This window comes from Psammomys obesus, unplaced genomic scaffold (genome assembly GCF_907164565.1).
Source record: "Psammomys obesus unplaced genomic scaffold, mPsaObe1.curated_primary_1811, whole genome shotgun sequence".
NCBI classification, from domain to species: Eukaryota; Metazoa; Chordata; class Mammalia; order Rodentia; family Muridae; genus Psammomys; species Psammomys obesus.
Genome location: NW_026585690.1, coordinates 851,283 through 867,039, shown reverse-complemented (window position 1 = coordinate 867,039; position 15,757 = coordinate 851,283). Strand labels below are relative to the sequence as shown.

Genomic DNA, 15,757 nt, shown 5'->3' with positions numbered 1-15,757 from the left:
TGGCCATTCAGTACCTTTAATCCCAGAACTCAGGATGCTAAGGCAGGGAGATTGCCACAGATTTGAGGTCTGTTGTATATAATGAGGTCTAGGCTACAGGGTGAGGCTTCCCTGTATGAAATGTGTGCTAACGGAATTGTGCCAGTGTTTTTCCTGAACCGCACATTGTGAGTACCAGGAAATCCCCAACACTACCTGAGCTGTGGTGATATTTTGAGTCAGCAGGGTGACTGAGGGGCTTAAATCCCCAGGGGTCATCAATGAACTAACGGGCGGAGCAGGGAAGATCATGGCTAGTGAAATAAATGGAATAGCTGAAACTGTCGAAGATAAACTCGGAGGCAGAGAACAGGTGATGGGAGCTAGTCAGTCACCTTTCTCCGCTTCCCGGCTTTCCCATCCTCTGGCCCTGTCTCTCTGTCTCCTCTTCTCTCCTTCTACTACAACAGGAGGGTTGTGGTTACAGGGAACCTCACCACATGGATGGCTCTTGATACAGAGTATGAGAGGTGGCTGGTTTCCATATTAGCTACCCACGTGAACAGCTTAGGGTTAGAGTTTATTAAAGATCCTACAGCTAAATCGACATTGGCTGCCTGTTTTCAGCTGAGCTGCGCTGTGCTGTTCCATTTATTCAATTTATAGAAGACTTTAGCCTGTTTTAAACAGCTCAGTGATGGAAGTTCCAGCCCAAGACTCCAGCCTTATCCCTCCTGGCCTAATTCCAGAGCCTCAGAACCACACAGCTGGACCGCTTGTCTGTGTTACCTTTGCCTCTGTTGGCAAGGAGCATCAGCGACATGAGTCAAGAAATCAGGACACATCTCAACGTTAGGAGAAGTTCTCTCCTTCAGTCTGCCTGACCAGGGTCAACAGGAGTGGGTGTCCCTCAGGGACTTTAAGAAACTAGAAGATAGAGCCGTGAATTTGGGACGATATGTTTTTCTTTCAACAAGGAATCTTGTGCCATGATGTTAAAGTAACAAACTTCTGAACATCGTGGCAAACACCAACCTGATGATGCACACACTAATTATAAATGAAGGCAACCTGAGAATGCATGCCCTAATTCTATTAGAAATGAAAACAACTTGGTCATGAGCACACTGATTTTATTATAGATCAAAAGAGCTCGTAAGCAGGCAGCGGTGAACAGGAAAAAAAAATACATTGTGGAAGTTGATGGCTGCGTGTTTTAAAAATTAGTTGGTATAAATCCATAATGTGACAGCAGCAAAGCACGGCTGCTTCTTCACTGTGGCTCAGGGGAGCACTGAACTCTCCTTTCTCTGCATGGATTCGCTCTTACCCGATAGTAACCTAGCTCAGCCTTTTTGTTTTTCTCCCCTTTTCTTAGAAACAGATTCTTTTCTCATAAAACATAATCCGAATATAGTTCCCCTCCCTCTGCTGCTCCAAGTCCCTCCCCACCTCCTCTCCCACCCAGATCCACTCACATTTTCTGCCTTTCATTAGAAAAGAACAAGCTTCTTCTAAGTGGTAACAACCAAAGATGACAAAATAAAATATGAGATGCAACAAAAGCCATCATGTCGAAGCTGAACAATGCAAACCAACAGAGGACACGAGCTCAAGAGAAGGCACAAGAATCAGAGACCCATTAGTTCACATATTAATTAGGTAGGAGTCCCATAAAAACCACTAAATTGAAAGCTATTGTGTGTCTGCCCCGTGCCTGCTGCTTTGGTCTCTGCTGAGTTCACAGGAGCGATGCTCAGTTGATTTATACGGCCTTGTTCTGGTGTCCTCCATGCCCTCTGGCTCTTTCGCTCTTTCTGCCTGCTTTTCTGGGGTTCCCTGTGTGGTGAGGGGAGAGATTTGATGGAGACATTTCATTTAGAGCTATATGTTCTGAGGTGTGGATCTCTGTCTGTCTGTCTGTCTGTCTGTGTCTCTGTCTCTGTAATGTCTGGCTGTATTTCTTCTCACTTGCTGCAGAAAGAAGCTCTTTTGATGCTGGCTGAGCACTCACAGGTTTACAGGAACAGCTAAATGTTGTTAGGAGTCATTTTATTGCTTTGTTCCTTCAGCACAACGGTAGCGTTTGGTTTTACCCTGGGACTCTGGACTATCTAGTCTCTGGCTGTTGGTCACCCAGGCATGGCGTCAGTCTGTGGAGCCAGCCTAAATCAAATCAGACATTGTTTGGTCACTTCCGCAAGCTTTGTGCCATCATTGCCACCGTAGCATATTTTGCAGGCAGGACAGATTGTACATCAGAGGTTTTGTGTCTGGGTTGGTGTTTATGTTTCTCTTTTGGTAGCCTGTCCCATACCAAAAACCCCAGAACATGGAGGTGAAGGTTCTATGCAGGCCTCCCGGCTTAATCTCTCCATGTTCAATGAGTTGTGTGGCTGCTGCCTTTAGGAATGAGCCTTGCTGTCGGTTTGTAGAGAGCAACCTATTATTTTGGCAATAGCCCAGGTTGTTTGGGGCTCTTGTTGTTTGGGACCCCTTTGGCCAACAACTCAATTGGATATAACCCAGTCCTGGTATTGGAAGCTTCATTTGGTGACAAGAGCTGGCCAGTTGGGACTTTGTCTCCCTCATTATTTGGCGACTGCGTTAGGATCACCTTCCTATACTGTAGGAAGCTCCCACTGCAGTAGGTTTTCATATCACCCCTCATATGCCCCCCAATTCTAGTGTGTCTCCCTGCATTCCCTCCCTCAACCCTGTCTCCCCTCCTCTTCCTCACCTGATCCTCCCTGCCCCCCATGCCCAGTTCACCTTTAAAACTTAGTATATGTCTCCCAGGGAGATAGATCCATGTGTCCCTCTTAGCCCCTTCCTCTGTACATAACCTCTCTCTGTCTATGGGTGTAGCTCGGCTATCATTTATTTAATGGCTAATATCTGCACACAAGCAGATACATACCATATTTATCTTTCTAGGTCTGGGTTACCTCACTCAGGTTGACTTTTTTTTCAACTTCCATCCATCTGCCTGCAAATTTCATGATGTCATTTTTTGTTTTGTTTTCACAGCTGAGTAATACTCTATAGTATGAATGTACCATGTTTTCTTTATCCATTCTTCTGTTGAAGGACATCGAGGGCTTTCCCCCCCTCCCAGTTTTTGGCTATTATGAACAGACCACAATGAATATGGCTGAGCAAGTGTCCTTGCGGTAGATCAGTTCCTATCTTCCTGAGTAACATTTCCATATTGGCTGTATGAGTTTGCATTCCCACCAGCAACTAAGGAGTGTCCCCATTGCTCCACATCCTCACCAGCATGTACTGTCACTTGTGTTATTGACTTTTGCCATCTTGACAGGTGTAAGACGGAACCTCAGTGTGTCCTCGCTGAAGTTCAAAATCCAAGTAGACACAGCCGAGCTGAGTCTTTGTTATGGCTAGCAGGAAATCTTTTTTTGGTTTCCCCATTTTGGTTAGCCTCAGAAAGTCACAATATAAGTGAAGGTAAAGGGGTGGGAGTGGACTAGAAAGAGTCTCTCTAACCCTAACTAAAGTTGAGTGGATTCCTTCATGACCTCCACTGAAGCACATTTCCTTTTTTACATGGGACACTTCTTTTTATTTTAAGACAAGATTTCTGTCTGTGTCTTGACTATCCTAGAACTCATGTAGGCCAGGCTGGCATAAGAGACCCTTCTGCCTCTGCCTTTCTAGTGCTGAAATTAAAGGTGTGTGCCACCACACCTAGCTAATTATTATTATTTATTTAAGAATTTCTTTTGGTATCTTTTTTGTCATATTTTTTCTCATCACCAACTCCTCCCCACTGAAGTCTTCCTTCCTTCCCTCCTTCCTTCCTTCTTTCCTTCCTTTCTTTCTTTCTTTCTTTCTTTCTTTCTTTCTTTCTTTCTTTCTTTTCTTAGCAGGGGGTAGGGGGTTGTCATTCAAGACAGGGTTTCCCTTAACTAGCTCTGTAGAAGAACTCACAGAGATCTGCCTGCCTCTGCCTCCCAAATGTTGGGACTAAAAGGCATGTGCCGTCACCACCCAGCTTGAAGCATATTTCTAAAGAACTCTGCATGATGACAAGTAGCTGTGTACCTCTAAAACACAAAGTGGAAAGAAACTAAAGGCATCTCAATGCCCAGAAAGCATGTGGTTGTTTATAGTTTAATAAGAGGTATAGTTGCTTACTAGAGAAACACAACTTTTATTCTTTTCAAAGAAAGACAGCAATCCCTACCATTCACAGTATGACAAAGGAAAGGAACAAAGTACATGTTTTTCTCAAAAGCAAAATCACAGAAAACAGATTGAAAGATGTGCATAGATTTTTTTTTTCAACATTTGTATTTGGTGGGCAAGAGCAGCTTACATTTAAAATATTGTCACCGATGAAATAGATAAAACCAAATGCACAGGAAAACACACATCTCAACCCTCTTAGAACGCCTCAGTGGGAAAACTGCATGACTAACTCAGAAAAGATCAGTGTTCTTACCAGCTCCCACAGTGCAGAAATGTTTACATCTCACGAATGACCCCATCTTTTAAAACGAGCAAACAAGATGGTACATGGAAACATTTTCTTACATGTTTATGCACCCTCTTGTATTTGGGGAAAGGAATGTCTATTTGCATGAGAAATTCTCGGAGGAATGTTTTACTACACATAGATGCTTTTGAGCCCAGCGCGGGGCTGGCCCCAGTAACAATGCGTCCATTATAGCCGTAGAAGGTAAGGCCGGCTGTGCACACACACGGGCACGTGACTCCTAAGAGAGAAAATGTTTTCATAGCCAAGCAGAACAGTTAGGCATATCAAACCTCCTGTAAGGTTCTGGAACCCGGTGGTAAATGGATGCATATTCCGAGATAGGAGAGGGTCAGGCTCCTGACACACAGTTTGTACTTCACTGGTTTCCGGTTGCCAGTCACTTTTTTTTTTCTTTTTTCAGGACTTCACATGTTTCGGTGCTTTAAAGAACTATTTTTTTCTATTTTCTGTGATGGAAAAAAAAATGAAGAGTTTTATTCCCTGGGCTGTTCTGTTTCCTCAGTAATTAAGAGCTGACCTGCAGAAGCAGCAGAGCAGGAAAAGGATGTTACTATAACCCAGGACCTCTTAACTGAATGCTTCGTGGAGATTCTGTGCTCCAGAGCTCTCGTGGGCAGAGCAAAGGCTAACTCGGAGGTCTGGAAGCCTACCTGTCGTATAAGACGTGCTTGCTTTGAGCTGGGGTCCAGGCACCTCTGTCCTTTCTGTGCTTTCAGGGTAACGCTGTTAAGGAAGACACAAGAATGTCTTAAGCACAGGTGGGAAAACATCCACAAAGCCAAACCACCCCCACCCCTGTCATCTCCAGCGAGCCATTACTCACATCACTTCAACCTTGTCACAGCCGTTGCTGGGGTGAATTACGGAAACCCTCTCAATGTCTGCCTTTCTGACTGCTTTTGCTCCAGGGCCTATGCAAAGACAGCGCCCCCCTTTGAACATAACGAAGCCTAGAACAGATCGCAGCACCGGTTAGTCATGGCTGTGGACTGCTGCCCTGCGAGTAGGTGGCAGACACATTTCTGTTCATCCCATTTGTGCAGATTGAAATTAAGCTTTGAATCTCCTGTAACAGTCCCTCTGCGTTATGCTGATTTACTGTATTCATTCCTCAGTTTTTATTAATGATTTAATTTAGGTTTCAGACAGAACTCACTTGCCGTTTGGCCCAGGCTTGTGTCCAGCTCACCATGAAGCCCAGGAGGACCTTGAACTTGAAGCTCTACATTGCAGGCCCCATATCTCAGTGTTACCCTAGTCACCTCAGCCTCCTGTGTGCTGAAATTACGTGCGGCATGGGTGTGCCACCAGCCTGGCACGGGATTACTGAATAGCAACCACACAACAACAGCGAGCCAGAGAGCAAAGTGGCTGCTTTCTTCTCTATTTGTTTTATTTAATGACTGATTGACTGGGTGTACAAACTTAGCTCACGGTCACTGGTGACCTGCTGTTTACTAAATGAGCAAATAGTTAATAATTCTTTTGATTTTTGTCTCTCCAAGTTCAGATTTTAGACTAACACTGAATATCATAAATCCAGTCATTCTCCCCAGCTAAGATTATCTTTGAAACCTTTGAAACCAGATGTTCCCCGGGGAAGCCACAAATATTCGTTATCCTGTTAGACCAGTGAGAGGTCTTAAAATGGCTAGGGTTGTGTTATGGACTTGCTATTTCTTGATTAGCCCAGATCTGCAGTGATAAATCAGGTATGAACTGCCAGGTCACAGGAGACGCAGCTCTAGGTTCAGTTTGCAGGGAAATGTTAATAATGTTTCAGTTTTCTTTGGGGGAAGGCCTATGGAGAGTTGTCAGCATTCATACTACCTTTGAAACATTCTTGTTCCCGAGCGAGGTATTTGCTCAAACACATGAAATTAGTGGGACCATCTCCCCAGAGAGAAGTTTTCTTTTCTCGATTCTGACAGTATCACTTATAATAAATTAGTAGTCTCGTGGTTAAAACACTCATTTTTCCAGGACACCAACACAATCTCGTATAAGATTCTCCAAGCATACACTGAGAGCCAAAAGCTCTTGCTAGATAATTGTCAGGAAATGAAGAAATCCATAAAGTTTTTATCACCCATGAAATAAAATAATCATTTTATTTAAAGATTTCTAACATTTGCTGTCATTGCTAGAGCTTCTAATGTGTGGAATTAAATGATTTGACTGGATATTTTAGAGAAAAGACATTTGAAAACTAACGAAGTGGCCATTCAGGCTCACATACCTTGCACAGCTGTCGCACAGATGATCAGAGCCAAGACTATGGCCATGCCCTTGGTGTTCATCTCGGCTTCTGCTGCTGCTGCCTCCTTGCCTTGGCTTTGATGCTCTTTGCAGAGAACAGCAGGAAGGCTGAACCAGAGGAGCCTTGGAAGCATTTTATAGACCAGCAATCCTTGCAGAAGCAGGAATTTCCCTTCTTGACTCATGTAGCTTTCTTGCTTCCTCGAGTTTCTGATTTGTCCTGATATCAGTGCCTGTGCCTCCTCCTGTCTGCTGGAGTGAAGAAAGTGACTGGAATGTGAAAGTTCTTGGGGCCTAGAGTGCTGTATGCGCAGTAGCTCGCTCACGTGGGAAGTGGGGGTCTGTGGGTGATCCCCATTAGAAATGCCTGTGATTGCCTAGTGACTGTGGGCCATGGGTCCCACAGGCTCAGGAAGACCTTCTGGGTTCCAGGCAGCACATCCTCCTTCCCTCATATAACTAGACAAAAGGACACTCGGTTAATGCATGCTAGTTCATACCCGGTGACCTTCATCTAACTTTACATTGTATTCCGATTTCATGTGTAAAATACTCTCCCTATACCTGTGCATTTCATCTATTTCTTCTTCCTTCTTCTTCTTTTTAAAAGCATCTCTTAGTGCATATACTTAAATACATTTGAATACATTCTATTAAGAACTCTATATTAAGAACTCTAAAAACAAAATCATTGTCTCTTCTTGTTCCTCTTAAGTTTTCTGAGTCTGTTTTAGGTGTGTCACTTATAAAAACCTAGTGGATTCAAATCCAGGGAGTTGTTTTTTTTTTTTTAAAGAACATTAGGCTGCTGCTGCTGCTGGTGGTGGTGGTAGTGGCGGTGATGGTTGCGGTGGAGGTGGTGATGAGGGTGATGGAGGTGGGTGGAGGTGGTGATGGAGGAGGTGGAAGTGTTAGTGATGGTGGTGGAGGTAGTGGTGATGATGGTGGTGGTGGAGATGGGGGTGGAGGTAATGGTGGTGGTGATGGCGGAGGTGGGAGTGTAGGGGGTGGAGGTGATGATGGAAGTGGTGGAGGTGGGGGTGGAGGGTGTGGAGGTGGTACACACCTTTAATACCAGCACACAGGAGGTGGAGGCAGGCAGATCTCCATGAATTCAAGACCAGCTTCATCTACAAAACAAGTTCTGTATTTGTGGATAGTTTAGGAGAGATTGCAGGAACAAAGACACGTAAAAACAAACAAACAAACAAACAAAAAAGGTCCTCCCTCTTCCTCCCTAAGGCTGACACGGATGGTCTGCAGGGTGGCTGCTGTTACCCTGTGTCCTCCTAGAAGTGGAGGGGCTGTGCCCACAGCATGCACGTGGCCGTGCCTGCTTTCCCCTTGGAGAGAAATCACAGCGAAAACGCTGAGGAAGGTGTAGTTGAGCCTGCACTTCTGGTCTTCGGATACTAGATGTGGGAACAGGAGGAACCGGGAGAGGGGCTGCTTCTGTACGAAACTTTCTTACCTGATTTCCTGTGCCTAAGGAGAAGCCCAGCTGAAGGGCCAGGTGTTCTCGCCCTGTTCCTGTCACTCATCCAGGTTCCTGGAAAGCGCCACCCTTTACGGCAGCTCAACCAATGTCCCTTCATGTTCACGTGTGTGTGGCACAGCCCTGGCATTCTTACAAGTACAGTAACCAGATCCCTTCCTGCGCGCTGCGGACGGTGTTGCCCTTCTCCTCGCACACAGGATTTCTGCTGGCTCTGCAGACACGTGGGGCAGGAGGGGTCTGTAGGACTGGTTCTGACTTGTTCCCTTCGGAAGAAGCGTGTTCTGCGGTATTGCAGGAGAAAGGTGTTCTTTCAGAATGTCCCTCAAGTCACCTGATCTCTCTCTGGAAAATTTGGTGCATCTGACCAGAAATGTTTAGTTCATCTCCTGTTCTGAGCCCATTAAGTCACCATATCTTATCTTTATGCTCTTTTTTTTTTTTTTTTTTTTTTTTTTGATGTGTTCTCTTGCAGTGGAGCTTAGGTTTGCCTAACTTGTGACTATCCTCCTGCCTCATCCTTTCAAATGCTGAGAATATAGGCATGGTTGGGATTTACTTATTTTTAAATAACATCTTACTATTCATATAACATAATGATTAAGTCTTCTAATTGTATAGAACTGACTGTCCTTGCCTTGCTTATACAGGAGTAATGTAAACTGCCTTCTTAAACTTCTAGCAGCCATATTTTAAAAAATAAAAATAACTGAAAATGATTTAAGCAATATATTTTATGTAATTCAAAACATAAAGGATTGTTTCACTGCCTAAATGAGCATTAAATGACATTTAAATTTTTGTATTCTTAAGTGTTCAAATTGAACCAGTCACATGCCAGACGTGGCTCAGTGATTATTTGGCTTAGGAGCTGCCATACTGAACAGGAGGACCTCGTTAGCATGCGTGTCCCCATGTTTGGTACATACTGGCTGCTGTGAGGCCATCTAAAACAGTCGAGGGTGAAGGACAACAGATGCCACGATGTTGCCTTTCGGAAACATCTCTAAGGTTCCCTAACAGTTTTCTGTTCGCTGTGCCTTGCATCTCATTGCTCTTTTCTTTGAGTAAAGTGAAAACAAGATTAAACTATGTTTTTCTAAATATATTTTTTTATTATTTTAAATTATGCATTCACATGTGTGTCTTCATGGGGCTTGTGCTTGGGAGAGCAAGTGCCCTCAGAGGCCAGCATAATCAGGACACCAGGAGCTGGAGTTACATGTGGGTCCTGAGCCCCTAAGATGAGTGCTGAGACTTGAACTCAGGTCCTCTAGAAGAGCAGTTTATTCTCTTAACCACTGAGCCATCCATTCATCCTCCTAAACTACATATTCTGTCCTTCCAGTATCATTGGCTTTTTGGTGTTATCTCTCAAGTTACACTGTTTTGTTTGTTTGTTTGTTTGTTTGTTTGTTTGTTTTATGTGTGTGTGTGTGTGTGTGTGTGTGTGTATTCCAGGTCCACCTAGTCAAAGTTTCCCCTTGAATTTAAAGGAATATCCCAGGAAATGGATTTAATTTCCATCTTTTTTTAAAAAAATATATAATCTGTATGGACTACTGAGTTTTCTGTTTCTATGATAAAACACCATGACCAGAAGCAACCTGGGAAGGGAAGGGTTGATTTCTGTCTACGGGTCACAGTCTCTCATGGAGGGAAGCCAGGGCAGGAACGCAAGCAGAACTGAAAGCAGAGGCCGTGGAAGGACGCTGCTCACTGGCTTGTTCCTTGCTTACTTTCTTATCCAACCCAAGGCTACCTGCCTGGGGAATGGCTCTGCCCACGGTGGGCTGGGCCCTCCTCCCATCCATCAATAATCAAGACAGACATGACCACGGGCCAATCTGATGGATGCAGTTTTTCTGTTGAGGTTCCCTCTTACCGGGTCATGCTAGGTAGTCTCAAGCTGACAATGAGAAACTAATCACACAGTGTGACCCATTTGGACTTTCAGTAATGCCTTCAAATGATTCAGTTAATGTAGACTTTAAAATGCTGGGGCTGAAGGTGTCACTCAGGAATAGACCCTTGCCTCGTATATCTGTGGGCTCTGTGGCTGAGCCCTAGAATTCCCAACAGTTTTTGAGTTTGGAGAGATAAATGCAAGTCATCTAAGTTTAATGTTAACCCTTCTATAAGTTTCAGAAATACATACTGAGTCTCTGCACATGATGTTCATACCAAGGATGTTTTCTTCAGTTCAGTTAGTGAAAAGTGGGCTGGAAATGGAAACTACAACGTTTCCGTTTATTAGAAACCAGCGTGAGGAAACAGAATCCTGTTTTAAGTTTACAGAAGGCAGATGACTCACTACCGGGGCAGAGATCGCCAGAAGGCTAAAATAACATGCCCAGACTGAAGACAGTGATTTCCAAACCCAGATCCTTAAGCTGTGGTAGGCAGCACGGCACCTGTTTTCCTCTTGCAGAGCAATGCAGTTGTTTTAGGGAGCTGTTGATGACTTTTCTTTATTGCTAAGACAATAACACTGTGACTTCCTTATAACATGAAAGTACTGGCCCAGAAGTCAGAAAAACCCTACACTTTGTGTTCAAAGTGTCAGTCAGACCCCGAAAAACGTCACAGCGAAGGAAACCAATAGAAACTAGAAATAAATTGAAACCCAGAGGTCCACGAAAGCACTGAAGAAACTGTGCATTTTATTGCTGCTGAAAAGAGCTCCGGGGTGAGGATGAATTTTTGAATAAAGCTGTTTCCGAATCTAAGCTTAACCTTCTGGTAATCTGACGTTAGAAAAACGTTTTCAAAAGCTGCCTTCTGCCTGTGTCATCTGGCATTAGAAACAGATCTGCCAGGGTTCACATCTTATAGGCACCTTTTGGCATTAGATAGAGGCTGCCCCAGACAGTCCAGCATGCGTGTGCACAGAGACGAGGGCCAGTTTCAGTGGTCACCACGGTCTGACTGACCCCTCATGCTTGAGGAACCACTGTGAGCCATCTCCATCCCCGAGCCAGGAGGGATGGAGGCAAAACTGTGGCTCAGTGCAGGAAAACAGTGCTGAAGTCTGCGCTGAACTCCGGTGCTAGAGGGAAGTGTGTCTGAACGGTAGAGAAAGAGAGACAGCTTTTGGCTTCCAGTGATCGGAGATTTGAAAAGCTGTTCGTGTGTGTGTGTGTGTGTGTGTGTGTGTGTGCATGTTCACATGTCAGTGGAAGCACACGTGGACGAATGTGGAGGTCTGAAGCTGGTGTTGAGCGTCTTCCTGCACTGCTCCGTTTTAGTGACTGAAGCAGGTTCTCGCACTGAGGCCAGAGCTTGCCAACTGCAGCTAGTATAGTTAGCCAGCTTGCCGTGTTATGCCCCTTATGTGCCTCCCAAGTGCTGGGACAGTGGGAGCGCTGTCATGTCTGCCTGGCTGTTGTGTGGGTTCTGGGATGCGAACTGCAGTCCCCACAGTCCCCAGGCACGGTAACTGAGAGTGGGGTCTGCCGCACCGGTTCTCGCTGGTCTCGTGTTGGCTAGCCAGCTCAGCTTGTTCCCACCCTTAGTGGACTCTAACTGGCTGGGTTAAGTCTACTGTCTCTTTTCCTGGGTTAAGCTGTCGGCATTTACTAAGCTCTATGCTTTCCTTCCTTTTGGAAATTGGTTGAGTTTGAGCTACAAAGAATTTGGGCTGTTTCCCTTCTGAATACTTCTCTACCTTTTTAGAAGAAAACCCATCAGATATAATAGTAGATAAAATAGTAGTGATTTATTTGCTTTTCTTTTTAAGCCGGGGAAAGCACAGTACACTGACATTGTTTAATCTATAAGCACACTTATTTGTGTTGAAATGTTACTTTTTATGCAATCCACTGCCAAGCTAATTATAATAGTACATAATTAATCCATGCCAAAGCTTATTTTTTAAAAGCTATTTTTAGGTAATTCTGAAGGAAAGAAAAAAAACACACACACGAGTTTGAAAACCAATTAATTTAGAATTTTAGGTAAGTTCAAAAGTAGAGTATGCCAAACTCGGGACACAGGGCTGGAATGGTGGCTCGTTAGTTAAAATCACTGGCTGTTCTTGATGAACGGATTCGGGCTCAAGTCTCAGCACCGCCATGGTGACTCAACCATCTCTGATTGCGGACCAGTAGTACTGTCTTCTGAGAGCACCAACACACATATGTGGTACACAGACATACATGCTGGCGGGACACCCATACACATGAAATGAAATGGAATAGACGATTCCAAGCCCAGGAAGCATGCCCGCTCTGTAACCTCTCTGGCTAGACTGGCCCTCTTTTCTGTGCCAGCTACACTCCTGGGGGTTGCGGGGGGGGGGGGGGGGGGGGGGGGGGGGGGGGGGGGCGTCTGCTGTCGTCTGCATGAATTTAAGCCAGGAACAGTGTGTAGTACAAGGCAACCTCAGTGTCACCATAAGCTTCAGAGAGAGCCTTTTCCTCCCAACAAAGGCAGCTGTATGCCCAGCCTTCAGTTGGCCACCCCGAGCAAGCATGACTGCCAGGGGCCATGTAGACGTTCATGCTAATTTTCCAAGCTGGGGAAACAACATGGCTATTGTTAGGGAACAGAGACTCGTGAGAGAGTAGCAGCGGGTAATATCACAAACAGCTGGTGGATTCGAGAACAGCAGGAGCTTGGTTACCATTCCTGTATTGCCCCTGCTACCCAGAAGAGAGAGGGGAGGGGGCACAGATGTGGGTGATGCCGTTTCTGGCCTAGTTGGACGACCCTGCTTCAAGGGACGGATTCTGCACGTGAACATCAGACGAGCCATGTGTGTAAGGTATGGCATTGCAGGACTTCCTAGTACCTAACAGGCTCTGACTGAAACGACCAGTCGTGGGGAACATTCCAGTACATGCGTGCGGCTTGCCAGTTTGAGCTAAAGGTTGACCTGACCTTTTTAACATAGAAGAGCGTGCTCAGAAATCTTGTGTTTGGAAGGACATTGTTGTGATTGCAGACATTTTAGTATATTAAACCTAACGGGCTTTCAGATTCAAGATAAGAATAACCTTTTAAACATTTGAAGAAGCTATGAGTTTAGTGATTTTTTTTTTAAATTAAGTATAGTTCTTTTTAAATAAAGTGAACAGAACACTCCGAATTATTTCCTGTTTTCTGCTCCTCCTTCGACCCACAACTTGGTTTTCTTTTTGTGGTCCCAGTTTCCCAACTCTTGGTTTTAAGGCACAGAGAGGTGAGTGGTGAGGGTGTGGCCGGAGAACCAAACCTTCCAGGTGTGTTCCCACCTTTGCATGTGTACCTGTTGGTGGCTGGGTAGGCAGTGGCAGCAAGGCAGGTGGATGGGGGCCAAGACAATGGCTTTTGGCTCTTTGCTGTCTCCAGTGGGCCATGGAGTGAGTACAGGGCACACAGTGTCTCCAGTTCCACCGTATTCCAGTTAGAGAGAGCACACCTTCTTCTTAAAGAAGAAAACAAGGATTCAGGAAGGTGTGCCGTGCTATCTCAGTCACTTAAAACTACGTGTAAGAAGCAGGGTCGGGTAGCAGAGGTGAACAGCACAGGAGAATTCCTTTCTTCTCTGCAGTGGGAGGGAAGGGCGACCTCAAAGGTGTGAACATAACTCGCACACCGAGGCCTCCCTGACGAAAGGTTAGAGCAGGAGCGTAAGCGTGGGGCTGCTTGAGATCCTGAATCTGAGGGTTTTGGGGCACGAGCGATAAGGAAAGCTGGAGATGGTCCAGACCCTGGAATTTACATTTCAGATAATTACCATGTGACTTGTTAAAATATGGTCTCTGCCAGTCGTGTTTGCCTTCTGTGTCTCCATCTTAATCAGCAACTCTTAGAACAGCTGGTCCAATCCCAGGGACAAGAAGCAAGGTGACAGGCCTGTTGCTGGCACTGGGCTGAGATGGACAGCAACTGATGTCTTCGGTAGCTGGTGTTTAGCCCAGCAAGTCAGCTCCCAACTACAGGAATCGGTAGCAGATGGAGAATATGTGATCTTCCATAGCCACAGGAGGAGCGATGGGGCAAAGAAACTGCTCTCTCATTAGTCCAGGGTAGTTTCCCATTTGCCACTTTCATTTCCATTCCTTTCTCAGAGTCCCAGTCACCCTAGTTATTACTCTCCCTTTATCCCACCCCCTTATTTCTAGAACATTTTGAGTTTATATTAAAAATATATAAAATATAATATAAAACAGGGTGATGCCCGTTAGCAGACTGAGTTCTGTAAGGGCTAACCTAGGAGAGGGAGATTTTCTAGATTTTCTCCTGTTGCTGTGGGGTTTTCCCCAAATCGGAATAATATACAGTGCCCCTAAGTAGAGTCTGGGAAGCCAGGAAGGAGTCCTATAAACATGTCCTAAAACCAATGGCTCCAAAAATAGTTCTCAAGATAGGAATCAGGGATGAGAGGGAGAGAAAAGAGTAGCAGGCTTAGAGCAGGGGACAGCTCCGCCCTGGAGGTTGCTAATGATCAGCATGACATTCAGCAGAAGCAGAAAAATCCTGAGTGGAGACACTAGGGAAGAGACGGAAGTCCTCTTGCACATCAGACCGAGGGGACAGTGAACAAGGGATGTAGTTTTCACATCTCAGATTGAGACCCAGAAGACTTTCGCCCTGGAAAAATAGATCGGCCTTCTAGGCTAGCCTGCTGGAATAGTTACCTCAGAGCGATTTTGAAATAAACATCCTAGCTATCATGAGAAAAACCATCTTAGTAGAAAAGAATGGGTTTTCAAATGAAATTTGAATTAGGTACCCGTAAGGCACGAACCAATAAAGCAACAGTTTAATGCCGCTAGCTTCCAAAAGAATTGACACAGAGAGACTATGATTTATTTTACAAGCTTAAAGCACTGGAGCTGGGCAGATATCAGCCCCTAAGCTGTTTAGCTGTCTCTCAGCTACACAACCGATGTTACTTGATGGTTAGTCATCATTTCTGGGCTGGATCTGCTCCATTATGCCATTTCCTCTTTCTCCATCTTCTGGTGTCTGACTGTCTTCCGACCCCAAGTTGAGGAAACCTCAGCTCCGCCCCCGTCTCTTTTGATTTTGGTTGTTTGTTCTTGGTTTTGTCTGTGTAGCCTTGGCTGTCTTGGACTCACTTTGTAGACCAGGCTGGCCTCGAACTCACGGAGATCTGCCTCCTTCTGCATCCCTGCATACTGAGATTATAGGCATGTGCCACCGTGCCCGGCTCCCGTCTCTTTTAGCAAGTCCCAGGCTGCAGCATTTTTATTAACCAGTCAATTTTAAATTAGGTAGAGCAATGTTTACACAACAAAGACAAGTGTGCAACCAGATCCCAGGGACCAGTAATTCCAATTAGACTACACCTCCCCAGACCAGCACCCAGCAGGTACCATCGATAAGTGGGAACCAGCTGTGAATCAGAATCAAAAAAAGGCAGCCAAACTCTGGTACCTTATCATGTATGGATATTCGTTATAAACATAATTTCCATGCTGGGGAGATGGCTCTGGGTGCAAAGTGCTCAGTGCTAGCAAAAGAACCATGGAAACCAGGCATTCTCTCACATC

At 45.1% G+C, this 15,757-nt stretch overlaps 2 protein-coding genes across 5 annotated transcripts in view; one reads left to right on the top strand and one right to left on the bottom strand.

Annotated features, from left to right (window-relative positions):
• Positions 1-15,757, top strand: part of Art3 (ADP-ribosyltransferase 3 (inactive)) — an 89,164-nt gene that overhangs the window by 30,071 nt on the left and 43,336 nt on the right. The gene's annotated exons all lie outside the window — the stretch shown is intronic.
• Cxcl11 (C-X-C motif chemokine ligand 11) lies at positions 4,189-6,883 on the bottom strand. Its single transcript, XM_055595817.1, has 4 exons — positions 6,741-6,883; positions 5,325-5,451; positions 5,152-5,224; positions 4,189-4,947 (listed from the first exon to the last, which is right to left on the bottom strand). Exons 1-4 carry the CDS (start codon positions 6,799-6,801, stop codon positions 4,906-4,908), a joined length of 303 nt encoding a protein of 100 aa, XP_055451792.1. The 5' UTR covers positions 6,802-6,883; the 3' UTR covers positions 4,189-4,905.

What these genes read in the sequence shown, in the direction of transcription:
- Cxcl11 (XM_055595817.1), bottom strand. Translation starts at nt 6,801, where the DNA reads ATGAACACCAAGGGCATGGCCATAGTCTTGGCTCTGATCATCTGTGCG. An exon ending in CTGTGCGACAGCTGTGCAAG is followed by an intron (nt 5,452 to 6,740) that starts GTATGTGAGCCT and finishes GATCTGTTCTAG; the next exon opens with GCTTCGTTATGTTCAAAGGG. An exon ending in TGTGACAAGGTTGAAGTGAT is followed by an intron (nt 5,225 to 5,324) that starts GTGAGTAATGGC and finishes CTTCCTTAACAG; the next exon opens with CGTTACCCTGAAAGCACAGA.